Here is a 22,207-nt window from a genome sequence, read left to right on the forward strand (position 1 = left end):
GGCCCCAGCTTCCCCACAGTGCCCTCTGCTGGTCACACCTTGGCACTGCCACGGGGCCTCCCGGCCATTAGCCCGGGCTTGATCTGGGATCACCTAATAACCCCCTGGGTTTATAGCGCTCCTTTCTTCCACCGAGCTCAAAGCACTTTCCCATCTGTGATCTCCCTGGCCGGGGACCAGCCCCAGGAGTGTGGGAGAGCCCAGCATTCATCTCCCCATTTTACAGAGACAAACCAAGGCCTGGAGAGGGATGGGGCGAGCCCCGACGTGCTGCTGGCAGATGCAGAAAAGAACTAAAAGATCCACTTATCCAGCCCTCTCGGTCACAGATGAACAAACACAAGGAGGCCCAGAGGGGAACCGACTTGCCCAAATGAGCCCTGGGCTAGAACTCCGCTGTCCTAAATACCGTCCAGGGCTTTCCCACGACAGCGAGATCTCTGCCTGCAGAGACACGGAGCAAGGCCTCAGCCAAGTCATCAAACATACTGAGTCCCTGTTGTCCCATGTGAACTTCTCACCCCTGCCTACCTCCCAGGAGGCGGCAGGTGGGGATGGGCTCATGGGCTGTGAAGGCTGTGAACCCAGGTGAGGCCAGGCGAGACCAAATGAGACGGGTAAAGCCGGGTAGGGCGATGGTGGGAAAATGAGAGCACTGGCCCACACTGCAGACTCCAGCAGGACCCTCAGCCCCGCCCGGCATAAACACCACCCAGCAGGAGACGCCAGGCCAAGCCTTGACCCTCTGAGGGACCAGCATGTTGCATGCTGCCCACATCCTGCCAGGGCATCAAAAATGGGAAGCAACAGTCAACCAGTCTGACCGTAAGTCTCAATCCCCCCTGTTGAGCCCCTCCTGGCACTTCTCATGATTTGTCAACTTATGTATTTATTCCAGTGACTTGTCAATGTCTGTATCCTCTGCCAGACTCTAGGCATCTGCAAACTTTTTCTGTAAAGGGCCAGAAGGGAAATATTTTCATCTTTGAGAGCCGTACCATCTCTGTCACAACTATACCACTCTGCCGTGGGGTGGCAGAGCAGCCAGACCCAACAAGTAAACTAATGAGCATGGATGTTTCGATAAAACTTTATTTACAAAAACAGACTGAGGGGCCATGTTTTCCCCATGGGCTATAGTTTGCTGACACCTGCTGTAATTCCCAAGACAGCTGGTCCACATCTGTTTGCTCTCAGCTGTGTCCCATTGTGTGGGCAGACAGCACACTGTAGGCGCTGCTTAAATCAATATTTGAGGAACGAGAGAGTGAAACAGGCAAGACTCCTGTGGGTAGGGCTGGAAGGTCATGTGTGGTGTGGGCTGATGGAGGGGCACAGCTTGTGCAAACATCCAGAGGCAGGAATGGAGGGGACACTGCCTGTCCTGAGGCCCCAGGAGTTACCAGGCTCGGAATCACCCCAGAGGTCAAGATCCAGAGGAATGCTGGGAGTCTAAGGGCTGCCCCAGCAAGGCCATAGCTCGGACCCCCCTCCTAGGGTTATGGGGAGGGTTAAACACGGCAGGAGGGGTAAGGGTCTCCGCTCAGCACCTGGCACACAGAAGCGCCTCAGTCGCCATGATTATTTTTGGTGTTGTTGTTAACCCAAACACCTGAAATTGCTCCTCCGACTCCCCCCAGTGGCCCTGCCTAGGTCAGCAGGGGCTGACCTGCCTCCCTGCCGGGGCTGGGTCCTCACAATGACCACGAGGGTGCCTGTCTCTGCAGGAGCTGGGGCCTCTGTCCTAGTGCTGGGGACTCCTCAGCACCTGCTCACTCCCCAGGCTGGAAGCCTCCCCAGGGCAGGAGCTGGTCTCATCCCAGTGTCCCCAGGGCTCAGGTCAGGGCCTGGCAGAATGGCTGTGTCTCCCCCATCAGACTGGGAGTTGCCTGAAGGCTGAGTCTCCCCCATCAGACTGGGCGCTTGCCCTCTGTCTCCCCATCCCACCTAGTCCGGCTGGTTGCCGGGGCAGGACACTGACCTGACATCCAACTCCATCTGGCAGCCTCCAATCCCGAGCCTGGAACTGAGAGTGGGCACATTCCAAGGTCAGCCTGTGATTTTCTCAGGCTCCTAGAAAGGCCCCAAGCCCCAGGGACCCCCAGGCAGGGCCAGGACACCAGAAGTGGCACCCAGTGCCTGAAACCTCCAGATCAGAGCAGGGAGTCCTGCTGGCCATGGGTTCCGTTCCTGGGTCTCAGTCTCCACATCTGTACAATGGGGGTGAGGACCAGGTGATGTCTGACTTCAGGAGTATGGGGAGTTTATACAGGACTTTGTGCAGATTTTAAAAAGGCCTCCCCTCTGGGTAGAGGCAGCCTTGTGGTGCACAGCTTAGAGATGACACCTCTGTGCTGAGAAAAGGCCCTGTGGTGGAGCTCAGGACTTGGTGACCAGAATATGGGCAGGGTTTCAGTCCCCCTTGCCCTCCACTGGGCACCTTTGTGCAGGGCATGGGAGGCACACCGTGAGCCATGGCTGGGTCTGAGTCGCCAGTGTGGTGTTTTCTGGGTCAATTGGCCAAGGGAGGACGGAAAATGAACGCAGGAGAGAGTAACGTTGTCTCCGGCTGTCCCCTGCCGGCCAGATGCTGTATCACACCCACAGTGCAGAAAAGTCAACTCAGGTGAGCCTTTCTCTGGGCCTCTGCCGGGGCCTGCAGGAGCATCCTCCTGCCTGCAGAGACCCTGGACCCAGGAGTCAGGGTACCAGCCCTCTGCGGTAGCTCTGGCTATCTTGGCCTCCGACGTTCATGCCGGTCAGTTCCACACTGACTCAATCCTCCCGTTGTACAGATTGATGCTCAGAGAGGGGCAGGGGCTTGCTAAAGTCACACAGCAAACAGATGGCAGAGTAGAGACTAGAACGCAGGCCTCCTGCCTGTCAGCTCAGCCCCTCTGAGGAGGGGATCCTGTCATGAGGACCAGGCCTGGGCCAGGCTTCTTACAGCTGAATCCCGTGAACCGCTTCACTCAGTGGGCTGGAAGCGCCCCCAGCGCCCAGCACAGTGGCTGTGTCTCCTCCATCAGACTTGCAGCCCCCCAAGGGCCTGCCCTTCTCTCTCTCCCTCTCCTGTCTCATCTAGCTGGTTGCCTGGGGGTGAGGCAGGGAGACGACCTGACTCCCAGCTCTAGCCGGAAGCCCCCAACCCTGAGCCTGAGGTCGGGCAGTGGCGTTTTTCTCAGGCCCCAATCCCTGGCCCCTGGGACCCCCAGGCAGGGCTGGGCCTCCAGAGAAACCGGGAACTGTACGGAGAAACGCCCAGGCCTCTGCCCCACTGAAGAATGAATGGGAGGGGGCTTGGTTTACAGATGAGGAAAGAGAAGACGGGTCTTCTTAGTGCTCTTTGGACAAAGACCACGTCCCACCGTGAGGCCCTGCGGGAGCTGGCTCCTGCCTCCTCCTTCCCTCCTCCTCCTGGGACCCGGCCTTCCTCTCACTTCCAGACCCCGGCCGTGGTCCGCACTGTTCCCTCTCCCTCTGTCTGCCTAGCCACGGCCCACTCATCCGCCAGCAGTGGGTACAGTCACTGTCCCCTCCCCTGGCTCTGCCCTCCATGCCGGAGACCAGATAAGTCCCTTTTGCATTCTCAAGGGCTCTTTCCTAGCGCTCCCAGGGACAAGTTCTAAAGGTATCTGGGTTACTATTGGGTTAACACCTGTGTCCCCCACCAGACCGTCGACTCCAATGAGCAGGGACCTGGTCCGGCTCATTGACACCGTCATCTCAGCACCCGACAGTGCGTGGCCAGCGGGAGGTGCTCAGTGAGTACGTGCTGGATGAATGAAAGGTCGAATCAGTCCTGATGGGGGACCTTGGACAAGTCTCACTTTCTTGCATTCATTCGACAAATACTTATTCAACATCTTGTGTGTATGGTTCTGGGCATAGGATTCAGATCCGGATTCACCTGGCTCCCAGCTCTGTTCTATTGTGCTGAACAAGCTCTGCCCTTCCAGCAATGTCCAAGGCCTGGGGAAGGACACCCTCTGCCCACCGTAGCTCTCTACCACTGGTCCCCTGGACCTTGTATATGCCAGTTCCCTGCAGGCCCCCAAGTGTCCCCGCCTTCAAACCACCAAGGCCCCCTGCCCACCGCCAACAGCCCACTCAACCTTCAAACTCCGCTTCCAGGGTCACAGTTGCCTGGAAGCCATCCCCACAGCCCTTGGCAGAAGTGACTCTCCTCTCACTTGGCTGGCATGGAGATGCAGCACTGATCCCCTGACCCGAGCTATTTATGCACGTGGCTCCTGCAGTGTCCCTGCCCCACCCCCAGGAGTGCCCGGGCAGAGACGGGTCTGATTCATTGCCGTAATGGCTCCTGTTGATTAATCTCACTCTGGCCAAACCCTGCAGCATCTCCACGCTCCAGCGCCCACACGGGGGCCGCGCACTCAGGGCTGGTGAATGTCCGTTGATGAACAGGAGTAAGGCCGCAGGAGTGGGGGCGCTGCCTGGATCCCCAAAATCATGACAGGTGAAGGGGATGCGAGATGTGAAGGGCACAGCCTGGACACTCTGTCCCATGACCCTCACCCACGGTAGGCTCCTGTCCCCTCTCCCCCACGAGTGGGCACAGCAAGGAGGGCGCTGGGGCAGGCAGTGGAAGGTCACAGGGCAGATGGGGTGAGCTGGGAAAGGACAGCCTGCCCCGGGGGAGGACAACCACACATCTTGGAGCTGTCTGGACACTGTCCGCTTCAGCAGAATTCCAAGGACTGGGAAGGTGACCGTGCGCGTGCGAGGGGAGCTGCCGCCCCTGCATGGCCCAGGCCGAGCTGGTGCCAGGGCTGGGCTGACAGGCAGGAGACCTGGGTTCTAGTCCCCACTCTGCCATCAATGTGCTGTGTGACCTTGGGCAAGGCTGTGCCCCTCTCTGAGCCCCAGTCAGTACAATGAGAGGATTGAGTCAGTGTGGAACTGACCGGCATGAACGCCAGAGGCCAGGAGAGCCAGAACCAGCGCAGCCCAGCCCAGCCATATCTCTGAGTTGGTCAGCAAGGGACCCTGGGTGGGTCACTAGCCAACCTCATCCTCCTGTGGCTGGCTTAGGCTGAAGGGGGCATAGTGGGGTCCCCAGGCATCCTCCCCCCTGTGAGCAACCCTGTCCTCTCTGCAGGGGTCCCCCTCCCTGGCCCCTCGGCTGCCAGAGCCACCAGGCTTGCAGCTGGGAACATCAGCAGTCGTGACGAAGTGTCCTGCGTCACAGTGAGTCAGAGCCTCCTTCCACGCCAGATCTAGTCACTCCACCCCAGGAAGAAGAGAAAGGACCCCTCTGCTTCCTCAAGCCTGGGCCACACAGGACGGGACCCCAGAGCCTGGCCACAGGCAGACCTGTCTTTCCTTCTCCACACCAGGGCAGGGACACACCTGGCACTAGGCAAGGCACCGGGAGTCCACGGTGATCACAGGCTGTCCCTTCAGAGCCACCCTCTCTGAGGCCAGACTTGCAGGGCAGAGTGGGGGGAGCTCGTCACACCTGTGACTGCACACAGCACTGGCCTGAGGACCGGCACATCTGTCCTGTTCACACTGGCGCGTGGCAGGCACTTCACACATACCTACTGAATGGAGGTTCTCAGGACAGGGGAGCTGTGCGGAGGTGATGATACGCCATACTTATGTTCGCTGTCACTATTATTAATACCTGTCTTTAGCCCTAAGCTAAGTACCTACTATGTGCTGATCATTTTGCAAATGTTATTTCACTGGCCCTCACAGCAATCCCCCGGGGTATTTTTATCTTCATATAACGGATGAAAAAACGGTGGCTCAGGGAGGTGAAGCAACTTGCCCAAGGTCACACAGCTTGTGTGAGCTAAGTCCTCACTCACACCCAAGTCTGCTGACACCAAGGCCAGGCACAGAAACATGCTTCACCAGGACACGACTCAGCAGAGGACACCTGGCTTAAGAAAGTAAAAGAGGACAACACCACCCCCCCACCCCCACCCCCACCCCCACCCCCCGCCCAACTGCCCTGCCCAAGGCCCAAATCCTGCCCTGCCAGAGCCCTCCAGCTCCGCCCCAGGCCCCTGCCTCAAGCCCTTCCAAACCCTGCTGGGCCGTTACTGGTAAACCATGATGCACAGGGACATGTGAGGATAGAGCAAGATGCAGTCTGTGACAATGAGTGCCTCAGACGCTGAGTGCTACGCGCACGGGAAGGTTGGCTAAGGGATCTCTAATCACCGTCCCCAGGAATTGGAGTGTATGTAGAGGCACGTGTGTATAGATGCGTGTGTGACTCAGCGTGTGGGCATGTGTGTAAGTGTGACTGTGTGAGTGTGGGTGATCCAGGCTGTCCCGGCTTGGGAAAAGGACCTGTGCCTCAGATTGCTGTGCCCTAGACAAGCCCTGAGAGGCAGCCTTGCCCCTCCCTACAGCCACTGGCTGAGACCCCTCTTCCAGCAATGGGGCCACAAGTGCACTATCCCCACCCCCTGCACCCCTACCCCTGGGGCGGTGTCCTCCAAATGAGGGGTGACAAAGTCATTGATGCCCACAGCTAAAGGCTCTCCAGAAAGGCCTCTGACTTCTGCAGCCTCAGTTTCTTCCTCTGCAAAATGGGCCTAATGGAATTATCCTAATTGTGCACAGCCCAGTGCTGGCTGTCGCTGCGCTGTTAAGTTAGTGTTGTTTATGCCGTGCCCCAAATGCCAGAACCTCCCCGCCCCCTCCGTCCCCTTCCCTGACCTTCAGCCGGGTCACCCACGGGGCCCCCTGCCGCCCCGCCCGGGCCTTGGCAACAGGTGCACCCCCGCCTCCCGCGCCGCGCTCGCGGCCCCGCCCGCCCCGCGGAGCCGCCCGCCCCTGGCAGCAGCGGGCGCGGCGGGCGCGGGAGGCGGCGGCGCCAGGCGAGCGGGGCGCGCGGCAGCGGCGGCGGGGCCGACCCGGCGGGAGCGGAGGCCGAGCCAGCCGAGCGCGCCCACGCCCCTCGCCCGCGCCCGCCGCCCGCAGCCCCGGCCCGCGGAGACATGAGCGCCCCGCGGCCCGGCGCAGCCCAGGCGCAGCGGCGCGGCCCCGCGGCCCCGTGATGGGCTCCTGCGTGTCACGAGGTGAGGGGGCCGCGGCCGGGTGGGGTCGGGCTCCCGAGACCCGCGCGCGACCTGTCCCCTCGCCGCTCCAGGGGAACTGGGGGGTGAGAGCCGCGACCCGCCCTTCACGGACCAGCCGCACCCCCAAGGGACGCGGTGCCCCGAGGGGGACAGGGATGGTGCGGGATGGGGGGGCAGCGCAGAGAGGGAGCGTGTGGCGGTCACCGCATCCCCGCCCCGCCTCGCACCCTGGCAGGTGCCACGCAGCAGGGTCCCCGCACCGTGCTTCCCTCAGGGCAGCCACACACCCCCTGCCGCGTGCCTGGGAGGGCAGGGAGGCTCTGGTTCTTCCTGGCTTCCCTGGAGGGACTCGGGGCAGGGGCACCTGGGGTGCCAGTAGACCCTCCCTCTCCCACACCCCCATGAGACACAGACCTGCTGGCTTACTGCCCCCCAGCTCCTTCCCGCCCCTTGCCCCGCGGGTTCATGGTGGTGAACAGGTTATAAAGAAGATTCCCCTTCCCCCACCTTTATCCCTAACTCCTCATCCCCACCCCCATCCCTGGTCGGGGACAGGAAGCCACAGAGGACAGCTGATGCTCCCAGTTACCCCTGGGCCTTTCTCTGTCTCTGACCTGGCACCTTTTGCTCTCCCTAAGGTGGTCCCCAGGGAGCTGGAGGGACCTGCCCCTGCCTGGGTCCCTGGAGTGGGTTCGGGCCTCCTCAGTCCTGAGTAGTGTATGCAGAGTCTCACACGGGGCTGGGGGAGGGGCAGGTTGGTCTTGGGAGCCCTCCGGCCACCAGTGTCCCAACAGGCTGCTGAGCAACATCTTAGCCAAGAGGTCAGCCTAGGCTGTTCTCCCACTTGGTCTCTTAACCCCACAGTGGGACGGGGGCAATGCTGGAAGTGGGGGTGACTTTGGCCTTGGCTCAGGCTCTGCAAACTGAGGCAAAACCCACTGACCCCAACGACAGGGTCTTGGGGGACCACCACATCCGTCACCCCCAGTAGCTTACTCAGGTATGAACCGGCCTTGGGAGGAGCTGAGCAGGCCCCAGAGGGGACCTTGTCGTGGGGGGTGTTGAGGAAGAAGCATGACACCCCTCCCCCCATCCTCTGGACTCTAAAGGGTTCTGTTCACTAGTTCACGTGGGGCATTCAGGTCAGTGGCTCAGGATGTCTCTGGAAGGTGTCAGGAGTGGGATCAGGGTGGGGGAGGGGAAGGAACAGGGTCAGGCTGTGTCAGGTTCATTTACTCATCCATTCACTGCGCTGATGTTAGCATGGTACCTGCTGTGTGCCAGGCACCACGTACACCAGGTGTGGGGATCTGGACGTTTCCTTAGTCACTGTGTCCCTTCCTTATCACTTGGCCATGCCCCGCTGGGCACTGTGGGGACCCAGCCCCAGATGGACTGGCCTGTGAGCTGAGGACCCACTGAGCACAGGACAGAGGCCTGAGAGGAAGACACGCCTACTAAAGTCACCCTGTGAGGCTGAGGCCCGGGTCCTCTGAGCCCGCACCTGGTGCCCCCTCACAGCACCCTCTGCCAGGGCTGTTTGAGTCACACCAGCCAAGACACATTCTCTCCACCCTTCCTTCTGCAGCCTGGGTTTCCTGAGTGCCACCCCCAAATCTAGTTGTGTATCCCAACCTTGTGCCCCTCCTGAGCAGATGGGGCCCCTGAGAGTCTCAACACGCACCCAGGAAAGTTGGATATAAGTTAAAGGAGCTGTGGGGAACCACACGGGCAGAGGACACCCATCGCCCCAGAAACTCTGGGTGGCTGAACGGAACCACCCACCCCTCTACTTGTCACTAGTACTCACTCTCCGAGTGCTCACAGCTTACCAGGTACTAGTTTGAAAGTTTTAGGTACAAAAATCTAATTTGGGATATACACTAACATAGTACTCACTTTGTAAGTGGGGAAACTGAGGCACAGGGCGGTTGAGTGGCTTGCCCAGGGCCACATAGCTTAGGAAATTGCAAAGCCAAGACTACACCCTGGCACACGGACTCCAGAGCCTGGGTCCTTAATCTCAGCACACAGCCAGCCCTCAGCCCTGTTGCCTGCGCCTGTGCTACCCTCCTGGAGCTGCACCTGGTCCCCACACCTGCAGCACTCGCTAATGACAGCCCCCATGTGCCAAGTGCGTCCCTGGGCCAGGTACGAAGCCTGAAGCTGAGGCCAGGGATTATGAGCCTCACACTGAGCCCGGAGCCTGCACCTAGCTGGGGCCACCCCGCCAAACCCTAACCCCGGACTCAGGCCACGCCTGGGAGAGCCAGCCCATCCCAGCCTCCCTACTCCACCGTTCACTAGCTCTGTGGCCTCCGCAAGTTACGGAACCTGGTGTGCGTGTGTCTCGATTCTCATTGCTAAAATGGGAATCGTAACAGTAGCAATGTCATAGGGTTTCTGGAGGGCATTAAGTGGCTGAATTCATGTAAAACACTCAGAGAGTACCTGACACGTAGTAAGCATGCGTAAGTATCAGCTCTTACTCTCATTTTTAATTTTTATTGTTACCTGTCTGCTGACAGCTAATGCAGACCTTCCTGGCTGGGAAAGGGGAAGCCACAGAGGCTTTAAGCCCCGTCCTACCTGGGGCAAGAGGAGTGGGTGGCAGGCACTTGAGCTGCAGAGGACATCGGGAAAGTGACCGAGGCGGGACCAAATTAAGGCAACAAACACTGTTTCCAGGAGCTATTTTGCGTTCATTATCTATTTTTAAGCCACCATTTGTTTTGAGCGCTTATCCCGAGCCAGACTGAGCCATTGCTCCCCTGACCTAGTTAGTTCTCATTCAACCCTGGGAGGGGACGTGGGGCTCAGAGATGGGAGGGTCTTACCCCAGGCCACACAGCCAGGCATGGAGAGGTAGGACACGAATCCAGGTCCGTGTGACCCCAGTGTCCTCTGCGTCCTCATGTCCCGACATAGAGGCACTGAGGGCATGGCCAATGCTTAAAAAAAAAACCTTCTGGAATAACTCAAATGGTTCATGTTTGGTTGGGGCCTGGGGCTCTGCCCCGCCACCAGCGGTGGTCTGCGTGGAGCAAAGAGGAAGTTACTACCTGCCCCGCTTCTCTCCAGCTCCAGGGTCTCCAGGGTGTCAGCGCCCCCTCCATGCCCTTGGTGCTGTGACGGCTCTGCCTGCCCCTCCCCCAGCTCTCTCCTGCAGGCCAACCCATCAGCCTCCTGGCCCCACCCTGGGGGTCTCCAAGACACCAGGCACTGGGGGGTTGTGAGAGCAGAAATTAGAGATGGGGGAATCTTCTTCTGGAAGGTCAGACATCTGACTATGTCTGGGAAAAGGCACAAGCTCTAGGGGCTGACCACGGCCACCCACCGTACCCACGGTGCCCAAGTCCTGTCCTGCCATGACCCTAGCCTTGCCGGTGAGCAGTCGTACTCTGGCACTGGGGAGACTGAGGAAAGGGCAGCTGGGACCCTGCCGTTGAGTAGCTCACAGTCCAATGAGAGAGCTATGGCTTTACCCTTAGAGTGGCCTTATGGGGCAGGCAGGACACACACACACTTGGAAAAATGACTTGAGGACCCTATCTGGAGATTGGCCCTGGTTAGAGGTTGGAGCACATGCTTTGGAGTTTCCCACTGGCCTAGGTTTGAACCTTGCATGAGTGACTTACCCTCTCTGAGCCTCAGTTTCTCTATTCATAAAGTGGGCATGATAGTACCTATTTCACAGGGTCGCTGTGAGGGTCGAATGAAGGATCATGGGTGAAAAGGCCGAGGACAATACCTGACACATAGTAAGTGTTCAGTAAACAGTGGCAGCAATCACTGCAGACCACACCTTGCCCATTAGGGCTGCTGGCGAGGGAGTCACCTAATACGGCAGAGACCAATCTGGGAAGGCTGCCTGGAGGAGGTGAGGCCAGAGATGGCAGAGGAAGTGGAAAAGAGCTGGGGTATGTGGAAGTCCTGGAGAGGAACCTGTTGTCTGTCTCCGTCCTTGCTTGGGGATGGAAAGGGACCCCTTTGGGCAGCTCCGAGCTGTACCAACCCACTGATAAAGCTACCATCATGGCCCAGGTGACCTGTAAACAAATGTCCTGGGAGCAGGGGACAACCACTTGAGGCCTGGCCTCTGCCAAGCTCTGTGGCCTGCGCCCATGGCTGTGACTCACCAGGTAGAGAGGCCAAGGACTCGTCCTCAGTGGCCTCCCTCTGCAGAGCCCCCAGGGCAAGCTCCAGCCCTGGGGACAGGACCAGAGGAGTGGCTGACCGAGATCCGTCCCATTGTTTAGAAAGAGAAACTGAGGGCCGAGGCATGGAGTGGCTTATGAGCACTTCCTCCCCACGACGACCCTTACTGGACGGGTGTTATGTCACAGATGAGAATCTGCGAGCCACAGCCCAGAGCTGGCAGGGAAAGGCTGGGGTGTAAACCCAGGGCAGGGAGTGTGAGAGGAAGGCCCTGGATGCTGCATTCTCTTCAGAGCCCAGGGCAGAGCCTTGGGCAGTGCACGCGGGGCAGTGGGGGGCTGAGGGACTGCATCGTGCATCTGGCGCAGGTGCCCCGACAAGCTGGGAGGAGAAGCCGGCGGCTGGGGCCTGGGCCCAGGGTGCTGCTGAGTGACTGCGTGGTTCCGAGAGGTTTCCCCTCTCTGGCTGCTGGGAAGGAGCAGGGTTAAACACAGGCCTCTCTGCCCTCCCGGGCTGTGGAGCCCCGGGAGACGCTCCAGGGGGAGATGGCAACCAGGGTGACTAATGGGCTGGGACAGGGAGCTCCAAAGAACAGCTCCAGGAGCTGGATGACGCTGAAGCAAGTAAGAGGAGCCCGAGGGGTTGTGCTGCAGACTCACCCAAGGAACGAGCTCAGAAGACTAGTGTGGGAGCTTTGCAGCAAGAGGGGTTTGGGTTAGACATCAGGAGGAACTGTCTGGGTGGTCCGGCTCTAAAGCAGATTGACGAGAAGCTGGCATAGGAAGGCAGGACGCATCCGTGATAAGCAGAGGAGAAGATCTGGTTGAAGGCAGAGGGATGGAGGAGACATCTGGATGACACCCCTCTCCTTGAAGGATCAAGATGGCCCTCTCCCAGTTGCCATGGCAGCCAGAGGCCTGTCACTCCTGTGGACAGAGGAAGTGGAGGCGGGAGCAGATCTGAGAAAGGGGCTCAGACCTTGAGGTCAGGACAGCAGGGTGTGGACTGGGAAAGAAAGGGGGTGCCCCTGACAGCTCCCTTGGGAGAGGGGGGCAGCCACGAGAGCAGGGGCTAGTGGTCCCCTCGGGCTACCCCCCAGCCCCCACCCCACATGAAACTCTGTGTTTTTCCAGTTGCTGGTGGTGACGTGGCCACCGGTCCCAGCTGGGCGAAGAACGGCCTGTAATTTCACCCGGGGCTGGTTCATTACCTGACGTCTCCATGGCAACCAGCCTGTGACATCACGGGGCCAAAGTCCTCAGGGGGAGCAGGCGGCTTTGGGGCTTTGGCGGAGGCACCTGCACCCCAGCTGAGGTGGGAGGCGGGCAGGCTGGGGAGGGGGTGGGAGCCAGGAGTCCTCCAAGCCCACCACCCCCTCGATGAATGACCTTGTTCAAGTCATGTCTTCTCCAGGCTCTGACCTCACGACCAGCCTCCTCCCCGTCAACCTCACTCCCTGGTCTGCGGCTGGAGAGTTTTAAAACAGCTTCAGGTGACACCCAGGGGCCCTAGAAATATTCCAGCACCTCTCAAAGTTCCCAGGGGTGGCCTGTAGCCAGTGCCACCCTGTCCTTGGTGACACACAACATGCAGAATTTCCAGAATCTCAAGATTGGCGACTTTCAAACTTTTTTGACTGGATCTGTAGGAATAAATGTATTTTGCATCATAGCCCAGTACACACACACAGAAAATTCTTACCATTTGTGCGTGTGCCCGCACGCATGTGAACATGTTTGGATGTCCGCATAGTTTAAACAATACTTAACCCAGCTCTGCAGTGGGCTCTGATACTTTCCATTCTATTCAATTCTCTCTCTCTCTCTCTCTTTCTTTCCTTTCTTTTTCTTTCTGGACAGGGTCTCACTCTGTCACCCAGGCTGGAGTGCAGTGGCTGGATCATAGCTCTCTGTAGCCTCAAACTCCTGGGCTCAAGTGATCCTCCTGCCTCAGCTTCCTGAGTAGCTGGAACTGCAGGGGCATACCACCACACCCGGCTAATTTGTTTTTTACTTTTTGTAGAGACAGGGTCTTGCTGTGTTGTCCAGGATGGTCTCACACTCCTGGCCTCAAGCAATCCTCCCGCCTTGGCCTCCCAAAGTGCTGAGACTGTAGGCATGAGCCACTGCACCCAGCCTCCTATTTCATTTTTTAAAGATAAGACCTAGTAAATGGCTTGCATGACTCACTGAAGTGTGTACCCTGCATTTGAGCACTGCCTTTGAGGGGCCTTTGTCGAGATGGAGACTCTGGAGCCCAGAGACGGGCAGGACTAGCTCAGGGTCACACAAGGGGAACTTGGGATGAAGATGAACATGGTTCGGCTGTCCTGGCTGTTCGTCCCTCCTCGTACCTGGGTCACCTGCCTTCCTGTTCTCCAGCCCCGACCCCAGCCGGGCTTTCTCCAGCCTCCCTGTCTGGTCCACCTGTTTACAACCTTTGGGCAGATCCCAGAACTCTCTAGTCTCTCCTGCGAACTAAATGCCATCCAGTGTGGAGGAAGACGTTAATCTCGCATCCGGTTTAGTGCTCACCTTCTCCCTTCCAGCCAGGGCTGGCTGCGCTTCCCTCTGTGCACCCCTTTCCCCTCTTGGGGTTCCTCTCTCCTCTGACCTGTGGGGGCTCTGGCATGCGGGACATGAGAGAAAGGGCCAAGACGTTTTTATTTATCAGGTGCTCCAGTGGCCTCGCTTGGCCAGCCCTGGCTCGCCGCTGAGGCCCATGCGTGGCAGGCACCAAATATCGGTGCCTTTGTCCTTAGGACAGATGGGTAGTGAGCACTCACCGCCGGCCAGACAGGTGCTGGCGCTGTAATGGTGAATTATACAGATTCGGTCCCAACCCGCATAGAGCGTGTGTCCTAGTGAGAGACAACAAACGAGGAGATGGACACAATGAGGAGAGTGATGGGTGCTGTGACCCAAAGCAGGGTGAGGGAGGGAGACGGGCTCAGTGTCACAGCGAGTCAGATGGTCGGGGGAGGCTGGGCTGAGGTCACAGCACTGGAGCAGGGGCCTGGGAGGAGCGAGGGAGTGAACCTGTGGCTCTCTGGGAGGGAAGCGCTCCAGACGGAGGGTGGGAACAGCCAGTGCAAAGGCCCTGAGGCAGGGCGTGCTGGCCCCGTCTAAGGAAGCCCAGGGGGGTGATCAGTGTGGCCATAGTGGAGACAGGGGAGTGTGGTGGGGAATAAGGTGGGTCAGGGAGCCACAGGTCTCCCAGGTTAGCATGTGTGAGTTCTCTGGGGGGCAATTTGGGGTCCTCACAACTACAGAGCCCCTGATCTGGGGGCTCTGACCTGGCTTGACCTCTTCCATTCCCTGCCCTACTCACCTCTTCCCCTAAAGCGTTCCACCCTGCAGCCTCTGGGGGCTGGGGACCCCTTGCCGTGCAAGCAGCCCTCTTAGGGGATGCCAGCAAGACCCAAACATGGCCCCTTCCTCCTTGTCCACTTGACCCTTGAAGAAAAACTCCCAGTCCTTGCGGTAGCAGAGGTGGGAGGGCCAGCCGCCTCCCTGCCCACCCCTCCCTGCAGTCCCTCATTGGCCATGCCGACACCTATTATTCTAAGACCTCCCCTTTGCAGGCATGGGAGTGCTGCAAGTGGTTCTCTGGGAACAGCCTCATTTAGCGTGTGGGGAGAGCCGGGCAGTCTGGGTCAGGAGTGCGGTTGACGGCCTTGCTGCAAACGCAGGGTCCTCAGTTCCTCTTGGCTCTCAGTCTTGGATCCTGCTAGACAATCGTGAAGAACAGGAACAGTCTCCCCAGCTGCCCATTTTACAGATGAGGAAATGGAGGCTTGGAGCGATGAAGGCACTCACTCAAGGTCCCGTAGGTGGTAAAGGGCAGGGCCGGGGTTTGAACCCACAGTCTGGCTCCAGATCCTTGCCCGGTCACTGGAGCAGTTCCTCAGACGCAGACCCTGAAATGGGGGTCTGGCACAGCTGCTAGGAAGAGAATCTCCCAGAGGAAACCAGTAAGGGACGGGGTGAGCCGGACAGAGGAGACCAGCCATGCGAGGGTGTGGTCTCGGGCACAGTCCTAGCCTGGTCCTGCGGGGGACGCTGGAGTGTCGGCAAAGCTGAATTTCCTGATCCCAGACAAAGGAGCTGGGGTCCTGCACCTGCCGGTCATTGGGCTGCTCCAGGTGGGCCCAGTAGAGATTCTCAGGTATTTTCAGCTCGAGGGCCCGTGTGGAAAGAGCTGCAGGTGCTGCCTGTTGTAAGCAACGCACATGGTTGCCGGGGTGGGGGCACAAAACCAGGAGAAAGGAATTGGGTGGAGCCCCCGTGCTGCTCCCTGAGCCCCAGTGACAGTCTGGCCTGGAGTGTAAAGTCCGTGTGCTGCTGGGCAGAGAGTGGAGCGCAGGGGCTGTGCTGCCCGGGGAGAGTGGGGGTGGGGGCGTGGCGCGGTGGGGGGCGCAGATCTGGAGTGGACGTCGGAGTTGGCCCACAGGAGCTGCCAGCGGATTGGATGGCACCAGGGAGAAGGGGGGAAGGCAGGACCCCGAGAAGCCTCCTAGAGTTGTGGCTGGTGCAGCAGGGTGGACACTTACATCATTTTCTAAAATTGGGGAAAGGGGGCAAGAGGGACATGGGTTTGGGGGGTTCTGTTTTGCCCGTGTTTGCTTGAGGTGCCCATTGGGCATCCACATGGAGAGTTGGAAATTCAGTTGCGAGCTCAAGTGAGGAGTCAGGGCTGGAGCAGGGGCGGGGTGCATGCGGGTGCCAAGAGCTTGCAGGGGAGACCTGGGCAGAGACGGCGGAGAAGGGCCGGCACAGAGGTGTGGCGCAGGCCAGCGGGGAGGTGAACCAGGAGAAGCCAGGAGGGGACCCTGGGAGCAGCCAGAGAGGCAGGAGGGGCCGGGAGGAGAGGGCCGTTAAGAGGGCGGCAGGCCGGGCAGGGTCCTGGGCTGCTGAGAGTCCAGGGAGAAGAGGCTACAGCTGTCCCCACTGGACTTGGCCGCACGCAGGTTCCTGGCAGCTTGGTGAGGGCTGTCCCGCGAAAGCCTGCCTGGGTGGGCGGAGGAGAAAGTGGGAGAGGAGGACGCAGAGGTCGTGGGCAACTGTCTCTGTAGGTCTGGCCGTGAAGGGGGCAGAGGAACAGGCAAGTCGCTGGAGGGAAGCAGTGGCCAGAAGGTTTTTAAAAGTCAGGAGATGCTTGGGCTGCTTGGCTGCTGGTGGTGGTTTGGGGACTTCCTGAGGTTTGGGAACTTCCTGAGGACAGGGAGAGAGAACGCAGGAGAAGGCCCCTGAGCACAAGCTGCCTCGCGGCGCGGGCGATCCTGACGGACGGACTCCAGGCTGATGGAGTTGAGAGGGAACCCAGGGGACGAGGGAGAGAGACAGAGCCCCGGCTGGAGGGCAGGGCGGCTCCGGCCCCTGGGTGGTCTTGGATGGAGCAGGGATGGCTCTTCCTTTGTTACAGGAGGGAAAGGAGATGACGTGGGCAAAGGTCAAGCAGGGTGGTGATTTGGGGTGGAAAAATCCAGATGACGCCTTCCCAAGGCTTCTGGGCCCAGAGGGATGGGGAGAGGCCAGGAGCAGGGCCAGGGGGGCAGCGCTGAGGTCTGGGAGGGAAGGACAAGGGCAGGAAGCAAACTCCGCAGGAAATGGAGACACGGGATTCGGGGCATTGTCCCGCGTGACCAGCAACCAGCAGTTTCGCACGAGGCCAGTGACTTTCTCCAGCAACATTCAGCTCCTCAGTCCAGGCACAGAGCAGGAGGGTTAGAGGCCAAGGCGTCTGCCAGCAGAGCGCAGAGGACAGGTGGGGACAGCTGGGCAGGAAGGGGAGCCGGGACGTGAGAAGCTAGTGGGAGAGTCGGAGGAGAAACGGATTGAGGGCTCCGTGAGGTCGAGAACTGTGGAGTGTGGGCACCAGAATCAGTGGAAACGGGGGTACAAAGAAGATGGGGCCGAACACTAATTCCCACCACCCCGGGGAGCAGGAGGAGATCAGGCCGGACCCCTCCCCTGCTGTGGACTCCAGCGGTTTCCATGGATAAGGCGGCAATGCCTGGCTCGCAGGGCTGGCTCGAGCGCACTTTGTAAGCAGGAGAGGGCCGGGCTCTTCTGAGTTCCTCCTGTCCTCTTGTTTCCAGATCTGTTCACAAGTGCCCACAAGGACGTCCCCATGCCCCAGGGCACGGACCCCCTGAACCCAGACCTGCCCTCCGGCCACCCACCCTCCATTGCTCCAGACCATGTCACTGGCAAGGTAACAGGTCCTCCTCCCTGCTCCTGCCTGTGCCCTGGTGCCCGCCTATCCCCTACAGCTCTTCACAGGAAACAGCCACCATTCTGACCTCCTCCTTCCCTGCCAAACCCCGCTTCTCCCCTTCTCCCCGTGGGATCAGGGCCACTAAGGTTGCATTGGGCACTATGAGGGTCTGGATAGGACGGAGCCCCCAGGGATTGGACCAGGCTTGCTTGGTCCTGTCCAAGTTAGCTCAGCCTAGCAGGCGGCACATTCCGCCGCCAGCCCAGACTCCTTAGCAGCCTCAAGAATAAAAGGAATGGAATTCTCAGTCCAGATAGGTTAGGAAGATGTTGCCAGGGGCCCAAATCCTGGTGCATAATTTCTACCCTTGCCCCAGGGGCCGTGGTGTGAACCTAGCAATTGATATAATTACTTCCCCGCCCAGCACATACCACCTGCTAAGCACTTCACCTACTTTAAGTCTTACTTCACCACAACCCGTGAGGCAAATGGCATTGTCACCATTTGGAAGGAAGACACTGGTGTCCTGAGCTGTTAAGGACAGTCTAAGGAGACCCAGCTAGGAAATGGCAAAGTGAAAACCCAAACCCGAGTCTGCTCTAAAAGCTGCACCTGCTGCCCCTCCTCGCAGCGCCGCCACTGCCCCCTCCCGTCTCTGCATGCCAAGGACGCCAGCATGTGACCCCTGAGTGGGCAAACCCCGACCTCATGGAGCACCAGGAGGCTGACCCCACCCCGCCAGGCTCCAGGACGCGTGCCATCTGCGGGCACAGTAGGGCCCTGCCTGACCCTCTTCCCCTCTCATTTCAGGACAAACAGATGGATTTCTGTTGGGATCCTTGGCAGGTCAGTGCATTTGTCTGTCCCCTAGTCTGGCTGGCCCCAGCTGACACCATTACCCCGCCCTCCGCTGTGCCCAGCCCAGGCACACTGTCCTGCCAGCCCGGGGGAGGGGGTCCGAGGACAACTGGCGGGGGGGCAGGGGGGGGTTATGGGAGTTGGTGGTATCTGCCTGGCTTTACCTGCCCTGTCCCTGCCCAGAGAGGCAGTGGTCCTGCAGGGAGATGGCGTCTGGCAGTCTGCCCCACCCTGCTGTCCCCTCCCCCTTCCTCTAGAGGTGCTTCCAGACCACCAATGGCTACCTGTCCAACTCCAGATCCTGCTCCAGCAACTACAACGTGGCAGCCCTGGCCACCTCGTCCCTCGTGGGTAGGTTCCAGCTGCCCCTCTCGTGCCCTTGGAGTTTGCACGGCCCCCCTGCATCCCCCCGTGCCCCCCACTCACACTAGCTGTGGGAGAGCAAGGCTGAGTTGCAGCTGGGAGGATTGCAGCCCGTTCCAAAATGCCAGGCTCCAAGCTGGGCTCTGTGGGTCACTGCGGGGACCAGTGACTTAGGGTTCCTGCTCCATGGGTTACCTTGCTGGGCTCTCAAGAAGCTCCAAGGGGGTGGGCCAGAGTGTTCAGATGTCTTTCTGGCGTGGTCTCCCTGCCTCTCTGCCAGCCACGTCACCTTAAGTTGGGTTCCCTAGACCCGGGGGCTGAGACGGGAGTTGTGCGAGTGATTCGGGGAGGGGGGCTCTCAGGAGAAACAGGGAGTGAGGGGAGCAGGGGGCCGGGCAGGGCGCCCACAAAGATGCTGCTGCAGGAGTCTAGCCTTTCCCAGCCCGATCCCTCGGGAGTGTGACCGGCACCACAGAACTGATGGCACTTGAAGGCCAGGTGGCTGGACTCATGTCCCCCACTGGTCAGTCACTGGCCGCCCCTGGGGGTGGACTCTGCAGCTCCCATTAGCTCAGGGCAGGTCTCTGGAGAAGGGGGCAGGTGTGAGTCCACAGCAGCGACACCTGGAGCAGCCGGGCACGGGCACACTGGCCAGGAGAGGCGAACTTGGCGGCTACGAAGGCATCTGCCCCAGGTGGCCCCAACCCGGCCTTCCAGGCTGGCGTTCTCAGACCACTAGCCTCTCCGCCCGCCGGCTCCCCCCAGCAATGGATAACGGGGAGGGCTGGGGGATCGTGGTGGTCCTTGAGTGGATCTCTGGGGGCAGAAGGGTCTGAACTTGGTCAGAAAGGGAGTGAGGGGTGTGGCCGGTCTGGGGAGAAGCAGCCAGTGGGCAGGAACACTGACCGGGAGAGGGGCACTGGGAGGGAGGGGCCTGGCAGTGGGAGGGGGCCGTAGAGCTTGGGGGGCAGGGGGTGGGTACGAGGTGCCGGCTGCACGTGGGCACTGGGGAGGTACAGGCCCGTGGGGAGGTGCAGGCATTGGGTGGTGCGGGCCTGTGTCAGGGTGGACTCCCACTGCCGTCTGTGCCCCCAGGGGTGGTGCAGAGCATCAAGGACCACATCACAAAGCCCACAGCCATGGCACGGGGCCGCGTGGCCCACCTCATCGAGTGGAAGGGCTGGAGTGCCCAGCGGTCAGGCTGGGAGCTGTCCCCGGCCGAGGACGAGCACTACTGCTGCCTCCCGGACGAGCTGCGCGAGGCCCGTTTTGCTGCAGGTCAGTGCGGGGCTGGGGCTGGCCGGGGCCCTGCAGGGGCGAAGCTGGGTCCTCAGAGGACCCGGGTCTCCGTGTGGGCATTGTCTGGGCAGGGAAATGATGGCATCGTGTGGACGGGGCATTAAGTGGGCACTCTTGGCATGGATGGGCAGCCCAGAGCGGGGGCCTCCGTCCAGCCTGTCCCGGCGCCAGCCTGTTCTGGCACTAAGGCCCCCCCCAACCACCTGTGCCGCCACGGAGCTGGGTCTTGCTGTCCCCGCAGGGGTTGCTGAGCAGTTTGCCATCACAGAGGCCACACTGAGCGCCTGGTCCTCACTGGACGACGAGGAGCTGCAGCTGGAGAGCAGCCCCCAGGACACCGTCCAGCTCCAGGGTACGGCCCGGTGGGCACCAGGGGGGTGGGCGGAGCAGAGCTGAGGCCGGATGCCTGCTCTGCCACCAAATGCAGTGTGACCTTGGGCAAGCCCCTTCCTGCCTTAGTTTCTTTATCTGTAAAATGGGACCAGTCGTCCTTGTCCTGCCCGTTGCCCTGCCAGGGGGTGCCACGAGCATAAAGGGGAGAGTACTCACAGTGGATAAGTGAATCAAGTGCTCCCTGCGCTAAGGGCTGTGCACGTGGCATTTCACATAGTCCTCGCCACAGCCCTAGGAAGTGAGACCTGTTGTCCCCATTTTACAAATAAGGAAACTGAGGCACTGAGAGGTTCAGAATTTTGCCCTGGATTGCACAGCTAGAGACGTCAGAGACAGGATCTGAAACTTACTTTCCAGAACTCGGGTTCCTACTGAGGGGGCCCCAAGGAGCCTGGGTCCTGGGCGAAGCCTGAATATGCACTACTGCGTTTAACCCTCCCTCTGACCAGGAGGGGAAGGATGGGAGGGGATGGGAGGGGACGGAGGCCCAGGAGGAGCCCTGGTTGTCCCAGTTCTCAGAGTGCACAGGCTGGCTCTGAGCCTACTCCTAACTATTCCACTTACTGTCTCAAGGAGGAAACTGGGCTCAGAGAGGTTCAGTGACTTGCCGAAGGTCACACAGCTTGGCAGTGACATGGGGATTTGGAGGCAGGTCTTCTGCCTCTTGCCTTCCCTCTCACACCCAGAAAGGGTGAGGGGCAGGATCCAGGACGCTGTCCCCTCCCCCCACCCCACTGCTTTTCCAGATCTGGAGAGCATCTACCTGCAGGACAGCCTCCCAAGCCGCCCCTCCCAGGATGACAGCCTTCTGGCCTTCTCCTCCCCCGGCCTCTCCCCCGACGCCTGGCCCTCTCCCGAGGAGCCCCCCATCACAGCCGCCGACCTGCAGCCCCCCAGCCCAGCACAGCAGCATTGGCAGCGGCTGCCAGGAGCCCTGGGGCCCGAGGGTGGGGCCCACCAGCCGGGCTCCCTCCTGTCGGTGGATAGTGGCTCCCTCTGGGAGGAGGACGAGGTGTTCTACAACTGAGGCGGGGGCTGCATGGGTCCAGCGCCTGCGCACACCACGACCTTGCCTGGCGGGCAGCCCGGGCACGTCAGGACCCCGAGGTCCAGGCCTGGGCATCTCTTGATCCGTCCGGGGCGGACAGAGGGTGTGCGGGGAGCCAGCACTCCTGTGGACCACTCTGTGCCTCGGTGGACCTGCCTCCAGCAGTGGGAGCCATAGCCCCCTCCTCCCTTCGTCACTTGGCTCAGGTGGGCACCTTCCCCAGCGGGGTGTCTGCCTTCAGGGAGCACAAGGACTCTCCGCAGACACCAGGGAAGCCGGCCCCAGGGGAGTGGACAGCCAGGGCCCCAGGCGGACACTTGCAATGGGCCCTGGGGCAGGGCCTTGACCCTGGGGCTCAGTCACCCCCCCACCCCTGTGTATATCTGCCCCCATCAAAGGGGGGGTAGCCACTTCACTTCTGGTAGCTAACCCTCACTCCTCAGCTCCTCACGACGATGTCTGTCTCTCCCAGTGTCTGTCTGTCCCCTACTCTCTGAGCCTGCTTCCTTGGTGCCCATGCACCCCATTCAGGGAGCCCACTCACCTCCTGGTCCCCTTCCCATCTCCCCAAGGTTCTCTGAAGACATTAAAGTCGTGGATTCACCTGGATGAACTTGGCCTGGTCTCTACTGGGAAAGGCGTGACCTTGGGCCCCTGGGCAGGGGGTCCAGAGGGACTTGGGGGAGGACCCCAGCCCCCAACACGCACACAGAGCTGGTCGACCTCCAACCACCCAGCCAGGAGAGGCCCTGTGGAAGATGCCAGAGGCTCTGTGGACTCCCCAAGGAGCCACACCTGGGGACCCCAC

The 22,207-nt window shown here is 60.3% G+C and overlaps 1 protein-coding gene across 1 annotated transcript; it reads left to right on the forward strand.

Annotated features, from left to right (window-relative positions):
• The first annotated feature begins 6,956 nt into the window (after positions 1-6,956).
• Positions 6,957-22,201, forward strand: FAM131C (family with sequence similarity 131 member C). Its single transcript, XM_045548626.1, has 7 exons — positions 6,957-7,061; positions 17,320-17,435; positions 18,249-18,284; positions 18,554-18,647; positions 19,755-19,937; positions 20,200-20,310; positions 21,098-22,201. Exons 1-7 carry the CDS (start codon positions 7,040-7,042, stop codon positions 21,376-21,378), a joined length of 843 nt encoding a protein of 280 aa, XP_045404582.1. The 5' UTR covers positions 6,957-7,039; the 3' UTR covers positions 21,379-22,201.
• Positions 22,202-22,207: the final 6 nt, after the last annotated feature.

The sequence above is a fragment of the Lemur catta genome, chromosome 3 (genome assembly GCF_020740605.2).
Source record: "Lemur catta isolate mLemCat1 chromosome 3, mLemCat1.pri, whole genome shotgun sequence".
NCBI lineage: Eukaryota > Metazoa > Chordata > Mammalia > Primates > Lemuridae > Lemur > Lemur catta.

Excerpts from the sequence above, each read along its gene's own strand:
- FAM131C (XM_045548626.1), top strand. The coding sequence starts at position 7,040 with ATGGGCTCCTGCGTGTCACGAG. Across the intron at positions 17,436-18,248 it reads CAGACCATGTCACTGGCAAG|GACAAACAGATGGATTTCTG; the intron begins GTAACAGGTCCT and ends CTCTCATTTCAG. Across the intron at positions 20,311-21,097 it reads GGACACCGTCCAGCTCCAGG|ATCTGGAGAGCATCTACCTG; the intron begins GTACGGCCCGGT and ends CTGCTTTTCCAG.